General features: G+C 34.6%; 1 protein-coding gene across 1 annotated transcript in view; it reads left to right on the top strand.

Moving 5' to 3' along the window:
• The window catches only part of LOC128696123 (uncharacterized), a 127,016-nt gene that overhangs the window by 66,518 nt on the left and 35,754 nt on the right, over positions 1–24,744 (top strand). The window contains exons 5-6 of the mRNA XM_070094790.1: positions 3,346–3,513; positions 21,148–21,236. Coding sequence (XP_069950891.1) covers positions 3,346–3,513; positions 21,148–21,236 — 257 coding nt within the window. The remainder of the gene's footprint in view (positions 1–3,345; positions 3,514–21,147; positions 21,237–24,744) is intronic.

Below are 24,744 nucleotides of genomic sequence, written 5' to 3'. Positions count from 1 at the left end.
TGTTTCTGGTATATGTGAATGACTTGATGGAAGGGCTAGACTCAGAAGTGTCCCTGTTTGGTTTGCAGACGATATGAAGATAATGAGGAGAATTAAATCAGACGAGGATCAGGCAAGAATACAAAGGGATCTGGACAGGCTGCAAGCCTGGTCCAGCAACTAGCTGGAAAGAAGGACCGCAGAGAAAGTACAGTCTAGGGGGGCCAAAGACTGCAAAACCTCACTCATGGAAAAGGAGCTTGGGAAAAGCATAATACCGAGCACATCTCTTGAGGCACACGTCAACCAAATAACTGCTGCAGCATATGGGCGACTAGCAAACCTAAGAATAGCGTTCCGACACCTCAGTAAGGAATCGTTCAGGACTCTGTACACAGTGTACGTCAGGCCCATACTGGAGTATGCAGCACCATTTTGGAACCAACACCTGGTTAAGCACGTCAAACAATTAGAGAAGCTGGAAATAAATGGTATAAAATACCGACACAATGGAAATATAAACATATATGCAGTATAATGTGATCCTTTATTGACTACGTTTCGCCCACACAGTGGGCTTTTTCAAGTCACAAACAGATCTACCTGGGGTGGAAGGGCCGCGAGTATTTATAGTCAGGTTCAGAATGTTGAGGTCAGGTGGAGAATGCTGCATCTGATAATGTACCGAGTGGGGTTATAGAGTCTAAAATCTTGGGTAGCTTGGAAATGAGATTGGATATGTTTGTGAGCAGACTTTCTTCAGTGTTCTTACATTCCTTTGTTCTTATGTGGGATAGCGATGAAGAAGTTTCTTGGCAAGTGGTTCAGCTATGTTACAGAAGCCATGTATACATAATCCCTTGTATACATAATCCCTTGTAATGACTGCAACAAGTTATACGTGGGCGAAACATCAAGGGACCTCCAAACACGTATTTCAGAACACCAATACGCAAGCAGGTCTGACGACACAAGGAATGCCTGTGTACAACACCGTAATTCACACAACCACTTGATAAACTACAGAAACTCAAGACTTATCGCCACAGAAGACAACACTCAATACCGAAGAATCCTGGAATCATCACTTATTTCTATATCCGAAAACTTCACAAACATATCCAATCTCATTTCCAAGCTACCCAAGATTTTAGACTCTATAACCCCACTCGGTACATCATCAGATGCAGCATTCTCCACCTGACCTCAACATTCTGAACCTGACTATAAATACTAGCGGCCCTTCCACCCCAGGTAGATCTGTTTGTGACTTGAAAAAGCCCACTGTGTGGGCGAAACGTAGTCAATAAAGGATCACATTATACTGCATATATGTTTATATTTCCAATAAGAGAAGGTGTAAAGGGTTGCAACGAGATTAGTACTGGAGTTAAGGAGCATATCCTACCAGGAGAGGGTGAAGAAAATCGACCTAATGACACTGGAGGACAGGAGAGAGAGGGGGGAGACATGATAACGGCATATAAAATACTGAGAGGAATTGACAATGTGGACAGAGACAGGATGTTCCAGAGATGGGACACAACAACAAGGGGTCACAACTGGAAGTTGAAGACCCAGATGAATCACGGGAATGTTAGGAAGCATTTCTTCAGTCACAGAGTTGTGAGGAAGTGGAATAGACTGGAGTGATGGAGTGGAGGCAGGATCCATACATAGCTTTTAGAAGAGTTATGATAAAGCTCATGGAGCACGGATAGAGAGGACCTAGTGGAGACCAGTGAAGAGGCGGGGCCAACGGCAATGAATCGATCCCTGCAATTACAATTAGGTGAGTAAAATTAGGTGAGTATACACATAAGCCTGTACATCCAAGAGCACTAAAGAACGAAGAGTTAGGGGTACCAAAATCTCTTAACATACGTTCCCAAAATTAAAATTAAATAAGAATTGTTCGCAAAGAAGTCAGAGTAACTAGAAAACTGCAAATGCAAAAATTGCAAATAAAGGAATGCACCGAAAACGAAAAAGTCTAGAGCAGTGGTTCCCAAACTGGGGGTAAATTACCCCCTGGGGGTAATTTAACCATTTTTGGGGGGTAATGGAGGGGTGACAGAAAAAAAGTTATGAATTCTGAAAATCAAGAAAACAATGCGGTACCCGGTATGAGGATTATTGTTAACTTTGTCTTAGTATATAAAGTTGTAAAGTAAACCTATTATAAGTAAGTAATAAAGTTAAACCAAATAACAATAAACATCAAAAACTAATATACAGTATTAGAAAAGAAGAAATATATAGCTAAGTGTGTGGAAACCCAAAAGTATTTTGACAAGTATGCTTCAGGACAAAAGTCACTCAGTAGCCCAGATCGACCTGTCCAGTACGCGTCACTCACTTCCTGAGGCTGCCTCTATTTCACACTGTCAGTTTATCTGTGAGCATCAGCCGAGGTAGACATAAGCTGGTATGTATGTGTACTGCCCTGTGCAGTATATAGTTAGTATTTACCCACTGTTACTGTGAATTTGTAGCTATTATTAATTTTATATATAATGTATGTGTGGTTCTTACGTTTTCAATGGTTTTGCTAGGATTAGCAGAGTATGCGAGGCTGTATACGTTCACGTTTAGCCATATATATCAATAATAACAACATTTTGTGAAAGGGGTAATATGCTTTATGTGGCATGTTAAATTGGGTAACAAGCTGAAAAAGTTTGGGAACCACTGGTCTAGAGAGTAAAAGTGGTCGTTCCAGCTGTGGTCCCTCTATACTGACACACCACTGAATCCAGCACTGGCAAGCCAGTGGTTGTTCTTGTCGTGGTCCCACTTACAGGGGTGGCCCCACTGAAAAGGTTATCTTATGACAAAGACCCGTGTCAGGTGATATCCCTTGATGACAACAACAACAACAAAAAAAAAGCAGTATCAATAGCAGAAACAACAACAGTAGCAACAACAACAAATCAAACACCAAAAAATCAGCAACAATAACAACTACAGCAACAACCACAACAACAACAACGGGCGTTGCACCAAAACAAACCAAAAGTAAATAAAAATGAACCATGTAGACAATAGCGAGAACAACACGACACATTTATAATGCTTTTACATACAGACATTGTTGAAATATTTTATTTTAAAATTCTGATGCCGAGAAGACAATAGAAAATATGTTTTCAAAGAGTGGTAGACTGTTGGCATGGGATTCAAGAGGAGGCAGTAAATGCTACATCCTGCAGAATATGTAAGATATTTAATGAGAAATTAAAGACTGAATGTTGGTACGCGAATATTTGTATTCTCTCCACTACAGTTAGTTAAGCATGCACAGTAACCATTGTGAAAAAAATTAGTGAAATTCCAAACGCTTTCATGATTTATCACATTATCAAGGATCTTGATAATGTGATTATTGAAGATCACATTATCAAGGATCTTGATAATGTGATTATTGAAGATCACATTATCAAGGATCTTGATAATGTGATTATTGAAGATCACATTATCAAGGATCTTGATAATGTGATTATTGAAGATCACATTATCAAGGATCTTGATAATGTGAGAAATCATGAACGCGCTTGGAGTTTCATTATTTATTTTTTTTACAGCGGTTGTTTTGCAAATTGTGATATCACCTGTTCACTGTGATATTATTGCATCATAGTTATTCATGCACACTTTCGCACACCCACAGATGGATATACAAATCTACAAACCCACTAACTCCCCTAAATAAACACACACACACACACACACACACACACACACACACGCACACACACACACACACACACACACACACACACACACACACACACACACACACACACAAATCTTTGAAGCTGGAACTGAAAAGGGAGAAGAAAAGACTTGCTGAGATTCTTATACGAGACTGTCCGGCGCAGGAGAAAAGAGAATTGTCAAAGTAACTCATAAGAACAGACGATGAAATTTGGAAGAAAAGGTAATATGAGGAAGAGGTAGATCACTAATGATCTGTAGCTTTCAGGAGTCTGATATTAGAACAGGAGGAATAAGATGGGAGTAGGAGAAACAATAAGTAAACGTTGACACTGACTGAACAGAAGAGGATGAACGTAGACGTAAATCGACAGGTAGTGAGAGAAACGCTATGCAGTGAAACCCTGATTATGACGTTTAGTACAAGACTGGACTTTATCAAGTATCATACCTGGACTGGACTTTCTCAAATATCATATTTTATAAAGTTAGAAGTATCAGAAGTATCATACTTGATAAAGTCCGGTCTTGGTCGAAACGTTGCGACAAAGTTTTCGCTGGAAAGAGTGTCTTTCTCACGGGATAAGAGGCTAAAGTACAAATGACAATAAGTAAGTAAGTAAGTAAATTTATTCAGGTATACACAAATACAGTTACATAGAATTATCATACATAGCAGCATATGTGTAGAGAACCTAGGATAACCCAAAAAAGTCAGACAGAGTGACTTATTTCCATTGGGGTCCAATGTGACAATTTCTCGGAAGACATTAAATAAAATCTGGATAAATGACACCTAGTCAGACTAACTCACTTGTCAGAAGTAGCACAAGACAGGATCTTAATTCAGAAAGTGGTAATGAAGAATATAACAGGATATTGCATCGATTAACTGGGATATCATGAAGTGAGTGCCGCACGTTTATGAGGCCATTTTGCCTTTTCGACCATTGCTGACGACCCAGACCGAGTCATGACGTGTTGTACTGGTAACTAAAATCACATGAGCCCCAGGACACTCAGCAGCTCTTTCTCTTCCCCACATGGCGTTCCTCTCATAAATCCTATTCTTCTTAACCTCTCCCAAAGAAGGATTCTTTTTTTTTGTTACATAAAAGCAAGCAATCATACCTGGGCTGGAACAAAATTGGAAAGGATGAGGCATATTTGAGGGAGTGAGTAAATTATCGACAAATGGAGAAAAGAGAAAGAGGAGGGGGAGAGGGAACAATGAAGAGAATAAATCCGGCCACCAGAAATCTCCTTCCCTAGATTACCTCCTGCCCAGCCCACAAGAAATCCACCTGAAGGTCCATTCCTTTTCGTTTCCACACTTGAACAATAACTCTAGCCTTATACAACCATAATCCTGACACCTTCCATCAAACTACGCACTCACTATTCAGTCCATATTCCTATAATCATCATGTACCATACACGTCACCTACTGTATCCTCACCTGTTTCCCCTCCATGACACATGGGCAAGTAGACCACAATTAGAGAAAAGTTAAAAGTGTGATACACGAACGCAGATGGAATATCAAACAAGAGTGACGAACTTTAAATAAAGTGAGTATCGGAGGCACCCCTGTGCGTCACACTCTTATGTAAACATAAGATGCTGAGTAATTATAGTCTACTTGTACATCTACTGCTATGCCCTAGGTAGTCCAAGCTCAACGGATCATATTTGAAAGTCTCTGAACTAATATCAGGTTTACAGTAGCCACAGTCTGCTTCTGAATGATATACGGTTGAATTCAAAATCTGTTAATTTGTTTTTCTATCGGTTATTAAAGGATCGCATTGTTTCTGCACTTGGAACTAGAGGGGCTTGGTCGGTCTCTAACAGCGTTCTATGACTCTAGTTTATTTTACTCACATTAGTATTGCACCTCTTACTTAACTTCTTGGGTTATGTAATCTCTTAATTATTATAATCAAAGAAAGCTCTAAACCGACAAGGGCCATGCAGTGCTGTGGGGCAGAAAATAGAGCCGGGGCTATAAACAGCTGGGTGGAGAGGGGATCAGAGGTGAGGGCAGAAAAGGGCTGGAAGGGATGCTACGGGCTATGTGTCAAAGTTCATACAGTAAAGCAGTTGCTGACAAAATGTCAAAAAGTGATTGTAAGTCAAAGGCAGGACCGTCTGCAAGACGGGAAGATAAGGTAGGAGCGGCAGGGTGGCGGCGTCATTGGATGTAAAACCTGTGAGCTCGCTGGTAAACCGGGCAATCCACAAGAAAGTGAAGAACCAAAATAGGGACCCGACAAACCTCACAGAGAAAAAATAGGGTGTCATCCCATGAGATACCCATGGGTAAGGCGTGTATGGCCGATGCGGAGATGGGAGAGCACAGTCTCCCGAGTATGGCAACTGTGGTAAGATGGCCACAAACTTAAGAGCGGTTTAATAGAGTGTTGTTTGTTATGGTGCATGTCTGACCACCGTCAAGGAGCCCCCTTGAAGAGGTATAATCACTTAAAATAGTTATATAATCATTCAAAATATTTATTTAACAACTTAAAATATTATATAATCATTTAAAATAGTTCTTTATATATAGGTGTACTAAACAAATGTAGTCTTTCTAGGGTATGAATAAGATCTTTTAGTATCTTATTTATAAAGGATAAAATATTGTGCTTCGAGTTTTCTTTTTCGTATGGTTTTTCTTTCTAACGGAAGCTATGAGTTTTGTTCCCCTTTTCTCAATCCTCTCAAAAGTAGCTTCATATTTTACTTAATTTGGTGACCAAAAATGAACAGCCTGTTAAATATGAAGTTTTGATAACAATGCTACAGACTGTCACTGTTTTTTTCAGGTGTACAGTGGAACCTCGATTTTCGAATTAAATTCGTTCCAGATGTCGACAACCAAAATCGACGACAACCAAAGCAATTTTTCCCATAAATAGAATTAATCCGTTCCAGACCCCAAATGACAATATAATTATATATTAATACATTAATAATGTAATAACTACTACATAAAACAATGTATAAAATTATATAGCATAGGGAAACTGTAAAAATGAATGCTAAATAAGTTCGCTACTCGCAGCTAGGCTAAAGAACATTCCGAGATAATAAAAGACAACATGAAAGTTATGGTATTTGATTAACTAGACGTTTCGTCCATCAAAGACTTTATCAACGTTTTCTTAATAATATACCTTAACCAGAACAGTGTGTCTTTAGAATTATATTGACTTCGAAACCATTTTACATGGCTTCGAAGTATTTTCCTTTGTTTCTGCTGGTGACTTTAAAACCACATTATACACTTGTTTGACGCTGGATTGGAAATGCATTATTTTCCATGAGTCAGGCTCGTAGGCTGAGCAAATCTTCACGGAAGCCCATCAGATAACGATAAAGGTAACTTAGGGTATAGGTCAGTAGGCCTAATTTATAAAAGTAAATTGCCTATTACCTCTGCTTAATGGTGCCGTAGGGTGGTTTTAACATATCATGGGAACATGCCAACATTTCTTATTCGTTTACATATTTTAGACTTTTTGTTTCCATATTCTAGGAGCGGTTCTATCGGCGGTTCTCTCTGCTTATGTACTTCCAAATATGTGATCACTCTTCCAGCCTATCCAGATTCTTCTGAATATATATCGTGTCGACTGTTGTTTTGCTGTTTTAGATGTTAGTTCTTATTTGAAACCATTTATTTAAACTGTGAAAACGACTGAAGCAAAGATCACTCTCTAAGGATCTCTGTTGCACTGATGCTCCAGATAGGATGTGTTAATTAGCGTCTTTATTCATTTTACCTTCATGGTCACTTAACTCGTTACTGATTCTATGTTATCATATATTTTATTAATTTCCAAAAACCAGTATGGAATTAATTTTGAATTATTTATCACTTTGTTATATATACATGTATATATATATATATATATATATATATATATATATATATATATATATATATATATATATATATATATATATATATATATTATATATATATATATATATATATATATATATATATATATATATATATATATATATATATATATATATATATATATATATATATATATTCCAGTTGTTCTCTCAATTTCTCCCTTCAAGGGAAGTGACTTGATGAAGGGGAAGCGCTTGATTAATTAAAGGAATTAAGGGCTACCCTTCCCTTCCTTATTTCAGTGCTAACAACCTCCCATTCTCCAGTGGGTTGAGCGCTTCCCCTGAATATAATAATTATAATAATCAACCATTTTCTACCTTCTCCTGTTTCAGCAACACGTTCTGACTACAACAGACGGTCTTTCAACAGTAAGCCAATAAATCGTCCAATGTTATTCAATACCACCATAATAGTAGCGTCCTGGCAAAGACAAACTTTGCCATATATTAACTGTTGTAGATTTCCGTGTGTTTTTAATAAATCACCCTTCGTGTGTGATGTTTTTAAACAGTTTTACACTATCTCGGTGTTCCCTCTCAAACTAGCGTTTGTTATGTATTGATGTTGACTTGATGCTCCACCCGAAAGTAACTTGTTGGGCTATTGACAAAATTCTCAGACGTAACAGAGATGAGAATTTTTTTAAACGATTTTGGTATATAATTATATTAATCTTATTATTATTTTTAGTAGTAGTACTAATAGTATTAGTGACAGAAGTAGTAGTAATATTAATGATAGAAGTAGTACTAATAGAAGTAGTTGTTGTAATAGTGGTAGGATTAGTACTAGTAGTAATGCTTATTACTACTGTAATAGTATTTTTTTAATATGTGGTAGAAGTTTTAGTAGTAGAAATTGCAATGGTATATGTATTAACAGTAGATGTAAATGTTGTACCAATCTTTAGTATATTCTACGTGTTCGATTATAATTAAAATCCCGTTGAAATGTTTTAACTAGCATTGCATTGTTACTCATTAAATTAGACGTAAATGTATTTTGTTTTTGGTAACTTAAATATTCTGTATGTGTGCTTTTGGGAATGCGCTACAGTCGAAAATCTGTTTGTCTATAAGTGTTATATTTGATTAAGAATTAGTATCCATTTTTTGGTAGACTGATTGCGACTATTGAGTCATTCGTGTGAAATATGTTTTAGTATATTTGAATTTATGTATTTAAATACACACTAATTAGTGCCAAGGCTAAAGGATGGACTTAAGCTCCTGGGTCCCGCTTCTCAACCTAAATTCCAATATTGTATTTGATTTCTAAACTCTTGTAGTATATATATATTTACTCGTGAATCCATGTATGTGAGTGTGACTCTGCTATCTGTCTGACTGATTGCCTTATTTGCCTTATGGCCCTTCAGCTGCTGCCATCTCTGGTATTTTTTTTTACAATTCACACACCTCTATCTTCTCATCGCTTTCTATTGCTTCAGTCAATTTTCCTGCACACTTGTGCGTACCTTTCACTAACCCTCGATTTTTCTATTTTAATAATTCCTCTTTTATCCCCTTACACTATTATACCTCAAGTCTATCTTCCTCTTATTGCAGTTACAACTAAATAATGATCTGACATACATACTCTTCTCTGACATGAACTTCCTGAAGTCTACAATTTAATATTTTATCTACCAATAGAAACTCTAGTAAACTTTCACTGCGTACTCCATTAGTCTATGTATGCATATTTATCCTATTATTCTTGAAAAATTCATTGTTTATTAGCAAAATTCTTCAAAACACATTTCCAACTTAAATATATTCTAGGATTAAAATTCCCTAAACATTCATTTAATACATCCTAGACACTGTCTCCTCTCCTACAGACACATAAACGTTTTTATAACCCATTTCTAATATCTCACTTATTCTAAACTACGTAATGAATTTACTCTATTATATGCTCTTTTCTTTCCTAAATTATTCATTTAACACAACTGCTTCTCATTTTGCTCCCGTTCATCCAAACTCATTTAACTTCATTCTATGCATCCTCTCTCTCACATTTATTAACTCTCACTCATCATGATATCCAGCTTCAGTTTATTCCCAACTTAAACAATCATCAATGACAAATTATAATTTATATTATAGAGTTTATTCTTTACAAATACTAGTTTACTTTTGAATTAAAAAATATTAGAAATAAATATAGATTCCTCTAAAAACGTAGATATTATGTAAGTGTGAAGTTAATTATTTTTTTATCATTAAATCATAGTTTGTACTTATTTGCTTCTGTGTTTATCTTCACTCAGCTTTAATTATATCCATTGGGGCTTTTCTACAGGCTTCATGGCTTTTGTTTTAGCAACTTAAAGGTTCATTCCTCATCTAAAAGTTAACATTAGCATTTGTTTTTAGTGATTCAACTTTGATGCATGAATGAATGATTATTTGTCCAATTAATCTTCTATTTTTTTTTTATATCATAGATATATAATTTCTCATAGTTTTAAATGCCTGAATTGATTTGTTTCTTTAATATTTAAGTAGATCGTATGTAAGCTTATTGCTTTGTGCTGATAACTAAATGTCTTTATTTAAATGACAAATTTTCTTACGCATTTTTATTGCAGTATCTCGCTCTGACCCTAACAGACGCTCACTAAATAGTAAGAACATATTTGTTTTGTATAAGTATTATTACACCACGTTAGAGATTTTTGTTCGGTGTGAATACCTCGTTATACCTTTAAGTGAAAAGTTCACGTATGAGAACACAATAAATATATGGTAAGTGGGATCGTTTTCCTTAACCATTTAAAACTATTGCTGTTCCCGCATGATTTGTTTCGAAATCTCTCTCTGTGGTAATATGATTTTACACCTATGCGTAGTTACCGTGCTAAAAATGTACCCCTGTGAGTAGCTTCCGTGCTAGAAGTTTATACAGATGAGTAGTTTACGTACTAAAAACTTGCGTCTACGGGAAGTTTCCGTACAGAAATGTTAACTTTGACTCAGACGTACGGAAAATTATGTGCTCGTTTTATTCCATTATCCACCAGTGTATTCCAGTGAATATATTTTTGTGTGTTTGAGCTTTTCTATATATGTAAAGCATTGGTATATATTTGTGACCTGTTATATTACTGTGTTTCCATTAAGACTCACTGTCAGCGTATATACACGTGGAGGTATATCTCTCTCAGTGTAAATACACTGAGAGGTCCAATTTTCTCAACGTATATAAACTGAGAGTGTAATTTAATCCATTTCGTAAAGATAAAAATATCTTCGATGTTAGTGTCTAGAATCTAGACAGCTAATAATGACCATCGTGCTTTCTATAAGCTGTAATCCTAACAAATTAAATCAGTGTAAAAGAGTGCATGTTTGTGTTCCCGGTATTTTATTAATATATATTGCGTTGCAGATGTTGCAGAGACAACTATAGTCCTCTGTCTGCATCTGTCTCCTGCGCTACAGAAGTAACAAAGAATTATATGAAATAGATTTTTAACCCCCTTTTATTAATTTTTTGATTGGTACGTGTAATTACATTTGTTCTATTTTTTATGTGGTTACATGTTGTTATATGTTTTATGTGTGATTATATTGGGTTTCATAATACTCCATAGTCATATGTAGTTTTATACGTTTTTTGCGCAATTACATATGGTTCTAGATATTTAAACGTGGTTGACCATTATAAGAAATTTTGCATAGTGAAATATAGAAACTTAAAAGGATATATTATATGCCAAACACACGAATTAGCTTTTTTTGCATGATTTATTGTCTTATTGTTATGGTACTGTTACGATGTTTGATTTCAGATTAAATTAATATAATCATAGAATCATTGGTAGTACCTGTGGTAGTAGTAATATTAGTAAAGCTACTAGCATTAATAATGTAATAGTGCAACTATTTCTGTTATTTCTGCTGTTGCTGCAAGGACTACTGTTAACACTGCTACTTTTTTGCTATTGGTAGTATTTGTGGTGATAGTAGCGATAGTGATGGTTGCAGTGCTAGAGGTGATGATACTAGTGATGATAGTGCAACTACTACAATTTGCAGGAGATACTGTTGTTTCTGTTACTACCTCTAAAAATAGTACTGTTATCAAAATTGTTTTCTGTTTCTGCTAACTCCTTATAAGCCTACTGTTGCTATCTTATTTCTTGAACTATTACTACTACTAATGCTGCTATTTATAATGCTATTTATGCTTTCGGTATCGTTATTAATACTACCTACCTCTACTACTACTGAGAAATAAATATGCTAAGGTTTCCCATCTTGGAAAATGGCAGAACTCTCCTTTGTGTTCCTTAATTTTAGTTGCGAAATAACGATCAGTCTTACTCACGTAAACTCGTCATCATTTCCTGGTATTTTGTAAACTCCAGTTCCATGTAATTTCTCAATAAATCATTGGAGTCTTTGGCTACATGAACATAAGAATTGAGGAGCAAATACAGCTGGGTTACTGGCCCATGCTAAGCACCTTGTCAAATCCATCCTTTTCCATCCATATCGTAATCATAAAATTTCGAGCAGGGATGTGCGATTTTTAAAGCAAAACTAGTACAACTGGCTGTTGCTGCCCTTGACGCATGTTGAAATTAGTTTTCACGAGATTAAAGCCAATTCAAGATTTTCTGTTTTACTGTGCAGTTTGTTGTGCGAGTGATGTTACAAGATTCCCACTGGGTATTGTATCTGAAATGTTTGAAATGATGGAAAACAGTCAAACTTGCTTGACCGTATCATCCCAGATATATTGTGTTCAATTGCTCATGCTGGAAAATTCCGGTTAGTTTGTCCTCTGTGCGTCAGATTGCAGCCTGTACATGGGATTTCATGAACTCTTGGTATGCCTATGGAACTGCTCTTTTTGAAATCAGCAGTAATGAGTTTTTTTCCATTTGTTTCCATAGTACGGTATGGTTTTGGTGACAATTTTTCGTGAAAGTGAAGGGGGTTATACGTTAAGGGATAAGTGAGGACTTTTCAATCTTGGTACTGTTTAAGAACAAAAAGGCACAATACCCTAACTGGAACAATACACAAATAACCCGTTAGTGTGACTTATAAATGGTCCTAGTCGGAGTGAAACGTCGTCATAAACTTCTCTATCCCATGTGCGGGTTATTTGTATATAGCACCGATGTTTGCACTGATTTTGGTGGATTCATTTTATTTCTTTTAGTGGGCTTTGTGCAAACATATTTGTGTGAACCAGTCAGGGTATCTCATTGTCAAGATTTGTGGAAGACAGTATGTGCAGAATAAACCTTTATAGATGTTTCGCTCAGAGGACACCTCCATCAGTCTCTCATAAAAGCTAAACGTTGCGTGTCAATGAAGCTTTGCTTTCCCCAGAGTATCTTTTTTTTTTTTTACCACATTTGTGAAAAAGTCTTTCCAGCCAACAACTTCCAGAACATTAGTGTCACATTCGGTATTTTATACCATTTTAATGTTCACATTCTTTTCTCTCTCAATTTGTTCAGAAATGAAAATCCAAAGAGCCTTCAGAAGAGATGTGGAAAACGTTAGTTTTGTGCTAACTGTGAACTCCAGAATCATATCATTGATGGTGTGCGTTATTCACAAGTTGGCGAATAAGACAAATGTGCGAAACTTGGATATCTTTATTGGCGAAACGCTTCGCCTGGGTAGCAAGCTTTTTCATTCGAATTTTGAAACATATATTTACAGGAGTTTGATTTTTACTAGCTTTCCAACTTTGAATTTGATGTTACTGTGAATGCGAGGTTTCATACGGCGAGTTTTAAGTTCCGCACTATTCATCTTGTTTTGTAAATACGTCATCGGCCCTTCTATGCCAAATCATGTCGGAAGGTTTGCGAAGCATTTTGGTCACAAATATTACAAGTAAAAGATGTCGAGAAAGAAAAGACATTTATTTTTTACCACTACTACTACTAACACTACCACGACTTCTACTGCTACTACTATTACTACTACTGCTCCTAATAATAATTATAATAATAATACCACTGCTACAATTGCTACCATCACCACTAATACTAAACATCTATTACATCGACTAATACCACAGGTACTAGTACTACAAATATTACTACTACAACTACTCTTACTAGTAATTATAGCGCTACTAGGAAATTCAGTTAACTGTTATTAGATTAATTTAAATTTTTCATAACTATAAATATTTGTTGAAGCATGTTAGCTGTTTATATAGTGTTGACCCACTGATGTTTATGCTGCTTGCTTTAGTTAAGTAAAGAAACAAGAGCCTCATAGAGGCATTTATTAATTTGATGTTCTCTAAACTTATTTAAAAGTAAATTGACAAAATGATATATTAATGGCAAATATGTGATATATATATATATATATATATATATATATATATATATATATATATATATATATATATATATATATATATATAATGACCTCTCACACACACACACACACACACACACACATATATATATATATATATATATATATATATATATATATATATATATATATATATATATATAATGACCTCTCTCTCTCTCACACACACACACATTATTATATATATATATATATATATATATATATATATATATATATATATATATATATATATATATGTATATGTATATGTATATGTATGTGTGTGTGTGTGTGTGTGTGTGTGTGTGTGTGTGTGTGTGTGTGTGAGAGAGAGAGAGAGGTCATTATTCACATGGGGACAGAAGTGGATGTGCCATATTGTGTTTAATTTTCGACCTCCACCTGAGGCCCTCTTCAGCAGGAAACTGAGGGTGAAGAATCATATATAGAAAAAAGTAGGAGACTAGCACACGTATTGAATTTGTCATAACAAAGAACGTTTGTGGAGCCCACAGTATGGACGGGAGTATTCTTTGGTGTCGACTGGAGATGCTAGGTTAGAGGTAGTAAAAATTTCTTATTCGATATTAGGCATGGTGCTGGTATATTTCTTCATAGCAAATTTTGAAATAATGTCGAGTTCTAATTAAACTTTCGAAATTTTAAAGTTAGGTACTGTTTTTATGCGTGCTTATTCTAATACTCTGCATTTATAGGTGCACTCCATTATTTTTGTGTTACTGTATGTTGCCCCATTTCCGGTTAATGTGTTCTATTTTTGTTTCATGTGGAAATAGAACTGAACTGTCTAGGCTATATCAGTTGCATCATTTTTGTTCTGTTCTGCAAGTTTTCAAGTCGCAGTCCGTCTTCCCCTTGAAAAGCAAATCAAAGCTTTTGCAGGAATATGATACATGACTGATGTTACTGACTTAAGTGGCTCTTCGTGCTTTCTAGAAAAACTGTTTCCTATTTCATTAGGATAAGAAGATGCTATATCTAAATGTATGGCTAATGTAGTTATGAAAGGTTCCTTTTTATAGTTTCATGGGGCTCCCCAGATGTGAAACAGTTAGTTAGCTTTGCTGAGGTTTAATTAAATGAACTAGTGGTATCTTAGCTCAGAGAATTGTTCCCTGGGATTTTTATTCTCTTGGTTTAATTTGTGCTGTAGATTTTGAGGGGCCTTAGAAAAAAGGCTGGAGATGGCATTTTTCAAGAAGTAGAATGATGGCTAAAGAAATGCATATAGTTGACTTAGTGTGAAGGTTTTTGATGAACAGTGAATTCTTATTGCAAGTGTTTTTGATGACACCAGTGAAGTTAAAAACACCATGAGTATCACATTCAATGCAAGAGCTGTGATTTGGCTTACATAGTGCAGATAGGACGTGATTTTGAACTTGACATAACAGAAAATAAATGATCCATCAAATATGGTCAGAACGTTTAGCCATATATTTCACAACTTAACACACAATGGCTTGCATCAATAAAAGGAAAGTATGAGAATCAACACTAATGACACAGTACTCAACTATTTCAGAGGTGTAATAAAGTTGGTAGAATTACCGACAATATGTAAAGTAAAAGGACACAAGTGCAACTAATGTGACATTTATTGTAGCAACGTTTCACTCTCCAGGAGCTTTATCAAGCTCCTGGAGAGTGAAACGTTGCTACAATAAATGTCACATTAGTTGCACTTGTGTCCTTTTACTTTACATATTTCAGAGGTACAATTGAAATCGGATGTAAATTCGACATTTGTTATGAAGACACACTTACTAAGCCCAATATCTAAGCCCAATATCTAATTCTTTATACTACTGCCAGCCTAGCATCTCCACTCACTGTACACCAAGAATAATGCCACCCATTATGCGGGTTCCACGAACTGTATTTGTTTTTTGTTATGCCAGATATCATACGTGTCCTCCTCCCCCACCTCTTATTTTTACTATATAATACTTTCCTTTGAACTCATCTATCTTCTAAAGAGGACCTCTAATGGAGGTCGAAATATACAATCTATACTTCTGGTCTCTATTTAGGGTACTGATTTCTCTAGGACAAGTGTTCATTACCCATTAGGCTTGTAATATATATATATATATATATATATATATATATATATATATATATATATATATATATATATATATATATATATATATATATATATATACATATATATATTCTGATTCCAAGTTCCTGTAAACTCGGAGGCCCTCTTCTACCGTACCCCATACAGGGAAGAGTGGGTCGGTGGTTGGCAGACGGATCGGTGCCTCTCATTATGTGAGAGAAGCTGGCTTGCTAGCGTCACCAATTCACCCCAACTCTGAGAAAACTTTCCCTTATTTCTTTTGTTGCTACTCTTGCAACATTGCATCTCTCCTGATGACGCAAGAGACTTGTGAAAGTACTTGAGCTGAAGATTTCCATTCCCCACCCATGGCTTGTCTTGCATTGCCAAGATTGCCTGTCTGCGATTGTATTGATTGCATATATATATATATATATATATATATATATATATATATATATATATATATATATATATATATATATAAATATCGTGCCTAATAGGTAAAACTGGTCAATTAGCAAGAACTCATTTAAAATTAAGTCCTTTCAAAAATTTTCTCTTATACGTTTAAAGATATATATTTTTTCATTAATGTTAATGTTAAAATTTATAATTTTGCACCAAAAGAATCTTAGAAAATTTACATAACCTTATTATAACGAACGCAATTTATTTTAGCCTAATCCAACTAAATATGTTTTAGACACTTTTACAATAATTTAATACTAAACAAATACAATGAAATATATTTTTTTCGTTAGGTTCAGAATGATTTTTGCGAAATTATTGCATACACAAATTTTCGCTTGTCTTATATGGCAAGATGAGCGTTGCTATCTAAGCCAAGATTGCAAGTTTTACATATTCGGCATGACATACATATATATGCAATACAGTCACAGACAGGCGATCTTAATAATGCAAGACAAAGCACGAGGGGTGTAAATCTTCAGCTCAAGATCTTTCACACGTCTCCGTGCGTCATCAGAAGCTATGCAATGTAGCTATGCATTGTAAGAGGATTAACAGTGCATAGCTCATGATGACTCACGGAGACGTGTGAATATTTTGAGATGAAGATTATATATATATATATATATATATATATATATATATATATATATATATATATATATATATATATAGATAGATAGATAGATAGATAGATAGATATATAGATAGATATATAGATAGATATAAAAATAAAGTTTGAAAAACAAGCCAAAATCTCTTATTTTTTTTTCTTTTCTTTTTAAATCTGGTTGATTGATAAATATATCACCTGAATTAATATGGAATGCAAGTGTTTAACTTTACAATAAGTCTAACTTCGCAATTTAATCTAGAAATAGCTATAAATTAGTTATTAACATGGTTAATTCCGCTTAAAGACTATCTACTATCTGAGGGCCATTAAAGCTGCATTTAAGGTGTTCCTCGCCAGTCAGAATTGCTTTACTGTCAAACGTAAGGATATATATAAAGTGAAGGTATATATACACTCAAGAAGTCTAGAAGTTATACTAGATCAACATCCTCAATAGTCCCTGGAGCTACAGCTCAACACACCTAAGGAGTCACAGGCAATGTTGATCAATAGTTCCCTCGACCCTCTCACAATAAATTTGAGAGCAGTCATATAAAGCACTGTAAAGCTGTCCTTTAAGAGTAAGAGCACCATATAGCGCCAAGAGCTGGTAATTCAAGAGAAACCATGCGAAGTGTTGTGCATATATCCTGAAGAGACTCAGTATACACCTTGTAGATCAACACCTTCGCGAAACTAATGTATTTCTTTCATCTAAAAAATTACTAGTTGAATTCATGCTGACTTTGCATAGTTTTATTATCAAAATCAAAAGCTTTATCAAAAAAGTCAAAAAGGTACAATACCGTGAGTGGAACGTACAAATAACACACACATAGGAGACAGAACGTTATGACGACATTTTGGTCCGATTTAAATGGTCTAAGTCGGACCGAAAAGTCGTCAAAAGCTTCTTTCTCTACTTTAACAACCTAAGCTACACTTAGGCTGTTAAATTAGAGAAAAAAGCTTTTTTTATATCTTTAAAATTCTAAATTTGCATCCTATGTTAAATAACATAAATATGTACTTACATAATAATGTTCTAAATCATTTTTTTTGGCTCGTTTGACGACTTATTGTGTTACTCTCACATATATTGTTATTATTACTGCTGTTGCTCCTTTATAATTACTATTACTGCTACTGTTGCTCCCTGTACTATTATTATTACTGCTACTGTTGCTCCTTTACAATTACTATTACTGCTACTGTTGCTCCTTTATAATTACTATTACTGCTACTGTTGCTCCCTGTACTATTACTATTACTGCTGTTGCTGCTCCTTATACTATTACTGCTACTGTTGCTCCTTTACAATTACTATTACTGCTACTGTTGCTCCCTGTACTATTATTATTACTGCTACTGTTGCTCCTTTATAATTACTATTACTGCTACTGTTGCTCCCTGTACTATTACTATTACTGCTGTTGCTGCTCCTTATACTATTACTGCTACTGTTGCTCCTTTACAATTACTATTACTGCTACTGTTGCTCCCTCTACAATTACTATTACTGCTGTTGCTGCTCCTTATACTATTACTGCTACTGTTGCTCTCTGTACTATTACTATTACTGCTGTTGCTGCTCCTTATACTATTACGGCTACTGTTGCTCCTTTACAATTACTATTACTGCTACTGCTGCTCCCTGTACTATTACTATTACTGCTGTTGCTGCTCCTTATACTATTACTGCTACTGTTGCTCCTTTACAATTACTATTACTGCTACTGTTGCTCCCTGTACTATTACTATTACTGCTGTTGCTGCTCCTTATACTATTACTGCTACTGTTGCTCCTTTACAATTACTATTACTGCTACTGTTGCTCCCTGTACAATTACTATTACTGCTGTTGCTGCTCCTTATACTATTACTGCTACTGTTGCTCTCTGTACTATTACTATTACTGCTGTTGCTGCTCCTTATACTATTACTGCTACTGTTGCTCCTTTACAATTACTATTACTGCTACTGTTGCTCCCTGTACTATTACTATTACTGCTGTTGCTGCTCCTTATACTATTACTGCTACTGTTGCTCCTTTATAATTACTATTACTGCTACTGTTGCTCCCTGTACTATTACTATTACTGCTGTTGCTGCTCCTTATACTATTACTGCTACTGTTGCTCCTTTACAATTACTATTACTGCTACTGTTGCTCCCTGTACTATTACTATTACTGCTGTTGCTGCTCCTTATACTATTACTGCTACTGTTGCTCCTTTACAATTACTATTACTGCTACTGTTGCTCCCTGTACAATTACTATTACTGCTGTTGCTGCTCCTTATACTATTACTGCTACTGTTGCTCTCTGTACTATTACTATTACTGCTGTTGCTGCTCCTTATACTATTACTGCTACTGTTGCTCCTTTACAATTACTATTACTGCTACTGCTGCTCCCTGTACTATTACTATTACTGCTGTTGCTGCTCCTTATACTATTACTGCTACTGTTGCTCCTTTACAATTACTATTACTGCTACTGTTGCTCCCTGTACTATTACTATTACTGCTGTTGCTGCTCCTTATACTATTACTGCTACTGTTGCTCCTTTACAATTACTATTACTGCTACTGTTGCTCCCTGTACAATTACTATTACTGCTGTTGCTGCTCCTTATACTATTACTGCTACTGTTGCTCTCTGTACTATTACTATTACTGCTGTTGCTGCTCCTTATACTATTACTGCTACTGTTGCTCCTTTACAATTACTATTACTGCTACTGTTGCTCCCTGTACTATTACTATTACTGCTGTTGCTGCTCCTTATAATATTACTGCTACTGTTGCTCCTTTATAATTACTATTACTGCTACTGTTGCTCCCTGTACTATTACTATTACTGCTGTTGCTGCTCCTTATACTATTACTGCTACTGTTGCTCCTTTACAATTACTATTACTGCTACTGTTGCTCCCTGTACTATTACTATTACTGCTGTTGCTGCTCCTTATACTATTACTGCTACTGTTGCTCCTTTACAATTACTATTACTGCTACTGTTGCTCTCTGTACTATTACTATTACTGCTGTTGCTGCTCCTTATACTATTACTGCTACTGTTGCTCCTTTACAATTACTATTACTGCTACTGCTGCTCCCTGTACTATTACTATTACTGCTGTTGCTGCTCCTTATACTATTACTGCTACTGTTGCTCCTTTACAATTACTATTACTGCTACTGTTGCTCCCTGTACTATTACTATTACTGCTATTGCTGCTCCTTATACTATTACTGCTATTGTTGCTCCTTATATGCTACTACTTATACTGCTATTGTTTCTTCTGCTCCTTTTCATTGTACTGCGCTTCAGGTGTTTCTACTGTTATTTTAATGTTACACATGTTACTGCTACTTGTACTTTTGCTTCTACTACTACAGTCACATCTACTTCCACTACTACTACTATTTCTCTTACTACTTTTACTACCACTGCTATCACTAATAATGCTAATAATATTGCTGACGTTGACGTTTCGTCAGTATTATTATGATTACTATTTTTGTTGTTATGATTATTATAATTATTATTATTATACCCACATCAAAATTTATTTCAGGTTCAAATGAAAAAAAAAATATACTGGTATATATGGTCAGGCTTTTTCATTCTAGAAAGCCAATGCTGTCCGGACAAATTTTAATCCCTCACATGTTTATTCTCCTGCAGCTCCCCGTAGTGATCCCAACAGACGGTCACTGTACAGTAAGAATAGATTTATTTTAATATATTCTGTGTTGTAAGCTATTATTGGAATGTCTGTTTGTACTCTTGGTATTAATTAATAAAAGAATTTTTTGGTAAAAAGTAACGCAGGTACCTGTTGCTATTAATACGTTTATCTATTGGTATTAAGTAATACAAGTATATCTTGGTATTAAGTAATGCAAATATCTCTTGTTATTTAGTAATGTAAGCATCTCTTGGTATTAAATAATTCAAGTATCTCTTTGTATTAAACAGTGCGAGTATTTCTTGGTATTAACACAAGCAACTCTTAGCATTAAGCAACACAAGTATCAGCTGGTATTAAGTAATGCAAATATCTTTTTGTATTAAGTAATGCAAGTATCTCTTGGTATAAATTAATACACGTATAATTTGGTATTAATCAGCAAACGTATCTCTTGGTATTAAGTAATGCAAGTATTTCTTGATTTTATATAATGCAGGTATATATTATTAATTAATTCATGATTCTTTTAGTATTAGTTAATGGAAGTATCTTTTTGTATTAAGTAATACATTTTTCAGATTTAAGTAATACAAGTATCTTGTTATAATAGAAGTATCTCTTGGTATTATGAAAAACAAGTATAACATGCTATTAGGTAAAGAAGGTATTTCATGGTATTAAATAATACAAATAACTTTTGGTATTAAATTATACAAGTATGTATAGATATGTAAACTTATAAAACAAGTCATATCGTGATAAGAAAATAGTTATACTTCATTTTATTGTAATAATTGCTGAACAAAAATAGCAATCTTCTGTTTTATTATTTGTTGTGCCGTTTACAAGAATTTTTTAAGGTATGTTCAAATTCTGTGCGTTGAAAGTTGCCGTTGAGGTAATGAAATATCTTTTAAATAGATTAAAATTTGCTGTTTCTCGAATTTTCCTAATAACTTTAAAGAAGTCCTGTATATATATATATATATATATATATACATATATATATATATATATATATATATATATATATATATATATATGTATATATATATATATATATATAATTATATATATATATATATATATATATATATATATATATATATATATATATATATGTACTACCTACATATATATATATATATATATATATATATATATATATGTCGTGCCGAATATGTAAAACTGGTCAATTAGCAAGAACTCATTTAAAATTAAGTCCTTTCTAAAATTTTCTCTTATACGTTTAAATATATATTTTTTTCATTAATGTTGATGTAAAAATTTATGATTTTGCACCAAAAAGGAACTTAGAAAACTTACCTAACCTTATTATAACAAGCGCAATTTATTTTAGCCTAACCAACTAAATATATTTTAGGTTTGTTTACAATAATTTAATACTAAACAAACACAGTGAAATATATTTTTTTCGTTAGGTTCAGAATGATTTTGGCGAAATTATTGCATACACAAATTTTCACTTGTCCTATATGGCAAGATGAACGTTGCTATTTAAGCCAAGATCGCAAGTTCTGCCTATTCGGCACGACATATATATATATATATATATATATATATATATATATATATATATATATATATATATATATATATATAGGTAGTAGGTTGGTAGACAGCAACCGCCCAGGGAGGTACTACCGTCCTGCCAAGTGAGTGTAAAACGAAAGCCTGTAATTGTTTTACATGATGGTAGGATTGCTGTTTCCATTTTTCTCTCCCATGAACATGCAAGGTTTCAGGTACGTCTTGCTACTTCTACTTACACTTAGGTCACACTACACATACATGTACAAGCATATATATTCACACCCCTCTGGGTTTTCTTCTATTTTCTTACTAGTTCTTGTACTTGTTTATTTCCTCTTATCTCCATGGGGAAGTGGAACAGAATTCTTCCTCCGTAAGCTATGCATGTTGTAAGAGGCAACTAAAATGCCAAGAGCAAGGGGTTAGTAACCCCTTCTCCTGTATAAATTACTAAATTTAAAAGAGAAACTTTCGTTTTTCTTTTTGGGCCACCCTGCCTCGGTGGGATACGGCCGGTTTGTTGAATATATATATATATATATATATATATATATATATATATATATATATATATATATATATATATATCTATATATATATATATATTATTTACGAACATTATCTCTCAGTCCACAGCAGGATTCGAACCTTATCCACCTTATTCGAACTTTATCCACAACGCCTGAATGTACTAAAAGAACTATCAGCAGCAAAAAACAACTGTGACAACTACCATTTAATACAAGATTCACTATCTTTCAATCCTACACCTTTCCCTAACACCCAGTGTTCACTTCTTGTACAGCCCCCATCTATAAATATAAACAACTCTGACGACATAACACATCCCTGGTCTTATGTGTACTTTTACTGGAAAATAATCTCCCTCTTTCCTACATAACCTAACCCGTGCCTCGTTGTCCACACAGAAGCTCTGTACTGTATTAATAAGCCTATCACCTATTCCATACACTTGCAGCATCTACCATCTTGATCCCATATTCACCCTATCATATACCTTTTCTAAATCCATAGATGCAATGACAAATTCCTTATCTTTATCTAAATGTTGTTCAGTTATGCGATTCAGTGTAAACACTTGGTTTAAACACATCCCCTACCCTTCCTAAAACTTGCTTTTTCCTCTGTAATCCTATTCTTTGTCTTACCTACAATTATTTCAATAATTACTCTATCATATAATTTATCTGGTATTCCCGAAAGGCTCATACCCCTATAATTCTTACACTCTCTTTTATCCCCCTTCCCCCTTATACAAAAGAACTATGCATGTTTTATGTCAATCCATAAGTACCTTCTCTTCCCCTTTCATGCTCCAGCCCTCCAAAACTTTATCCCCACCTGCTTATACCATTTCTGTCATAATCCCATCTATTCCATCTGCTTTATCCCTTCCCCTTCATTCTAACCAATGCCTCAAATAATTCCTCTACACTCACATCCGGTTCATCCTCACTCCTAAAATGTGTTATACTTCCCTCCTCAATGCAAGAAATCACTGCCCCTGCTCTCTTTATCAACATTAAACAACTCATAATATACCCTCCATCTTCTCAGAGCCTCTATCTCCCCAGCTAATGGCGCTACTTATTTGTTTTTAATTGTTAAATTAATTTTTCCCTAGACTATTTCATCTTATTGATCACAATCCAAAATTTATTCTTATTCTCAGCAAAATTTGTTGAGAATACATCTCTTACTCTCTCATTAGCTTTCCTTTTCCACTCCCTCTCAATTCTTTTAACCTCTCTTTGCTCTTCATATACTCCCCTCCCCTCTGTACATCACTTCTTCATGATAAAAACCTTTCCTATGATCATTTTTTTCTTGCTTACCACTCTCTTTACTCCGTTATTCCACCAAATGCTCCTCTTTTCTTTTGCACCCACCATTCAGTAGAAGTTTCTGCTGCACACCCTACACTTCATTCTTAAATCTACCCCATTCTTCTTCGACCCCATCATTATTACTTGTGCTTTCACCAGCCCACTTTTCTCCCGATAATTGCTAATATCTTTTCTCTAAGAATGTCCTTTAATTTATAAACTTTCGATTTCTCTTGCCCTCTGACGACTTTCTCTTTGTATTCCATCTACCTCTTACTCTCATCTTAGCTGCCACTAAATAATGATCTGATATATCTATCACTTCTCTAAAAACAAATCCAGATTCCAGAAGTCTACCCATCAACCTTTTATTTACTAATACATAGTCCAACAAACTACTATCATCACGCCCTATATCATATCTCTTACACTTATTTATCTATTTTTTAAGTACATATTACCTGTTATGAATCATCTTTCAAT

The sequence above is a fragment of the Cherax quadricarinatus genome, chromosome 48 (assembly GCF_038502225.1).
Source record: "Cherax quadricarinatus isolate ZL_2023a chromosome 48, ASM3850222v1, whole genome shotgun sequence".
NCBI classification, from domain to species: domain Eukaryota; kingdom Metazoa; phylum Arthropoda; class Malacostraca; order Decapoda; family Parastacidae; genus Cherax; species Cherax quadricarinatus.
Note: the sequence above shows the minus strand (reverse complement) of the source record. Positions and strands in the feature narration are given on the sequence as shown.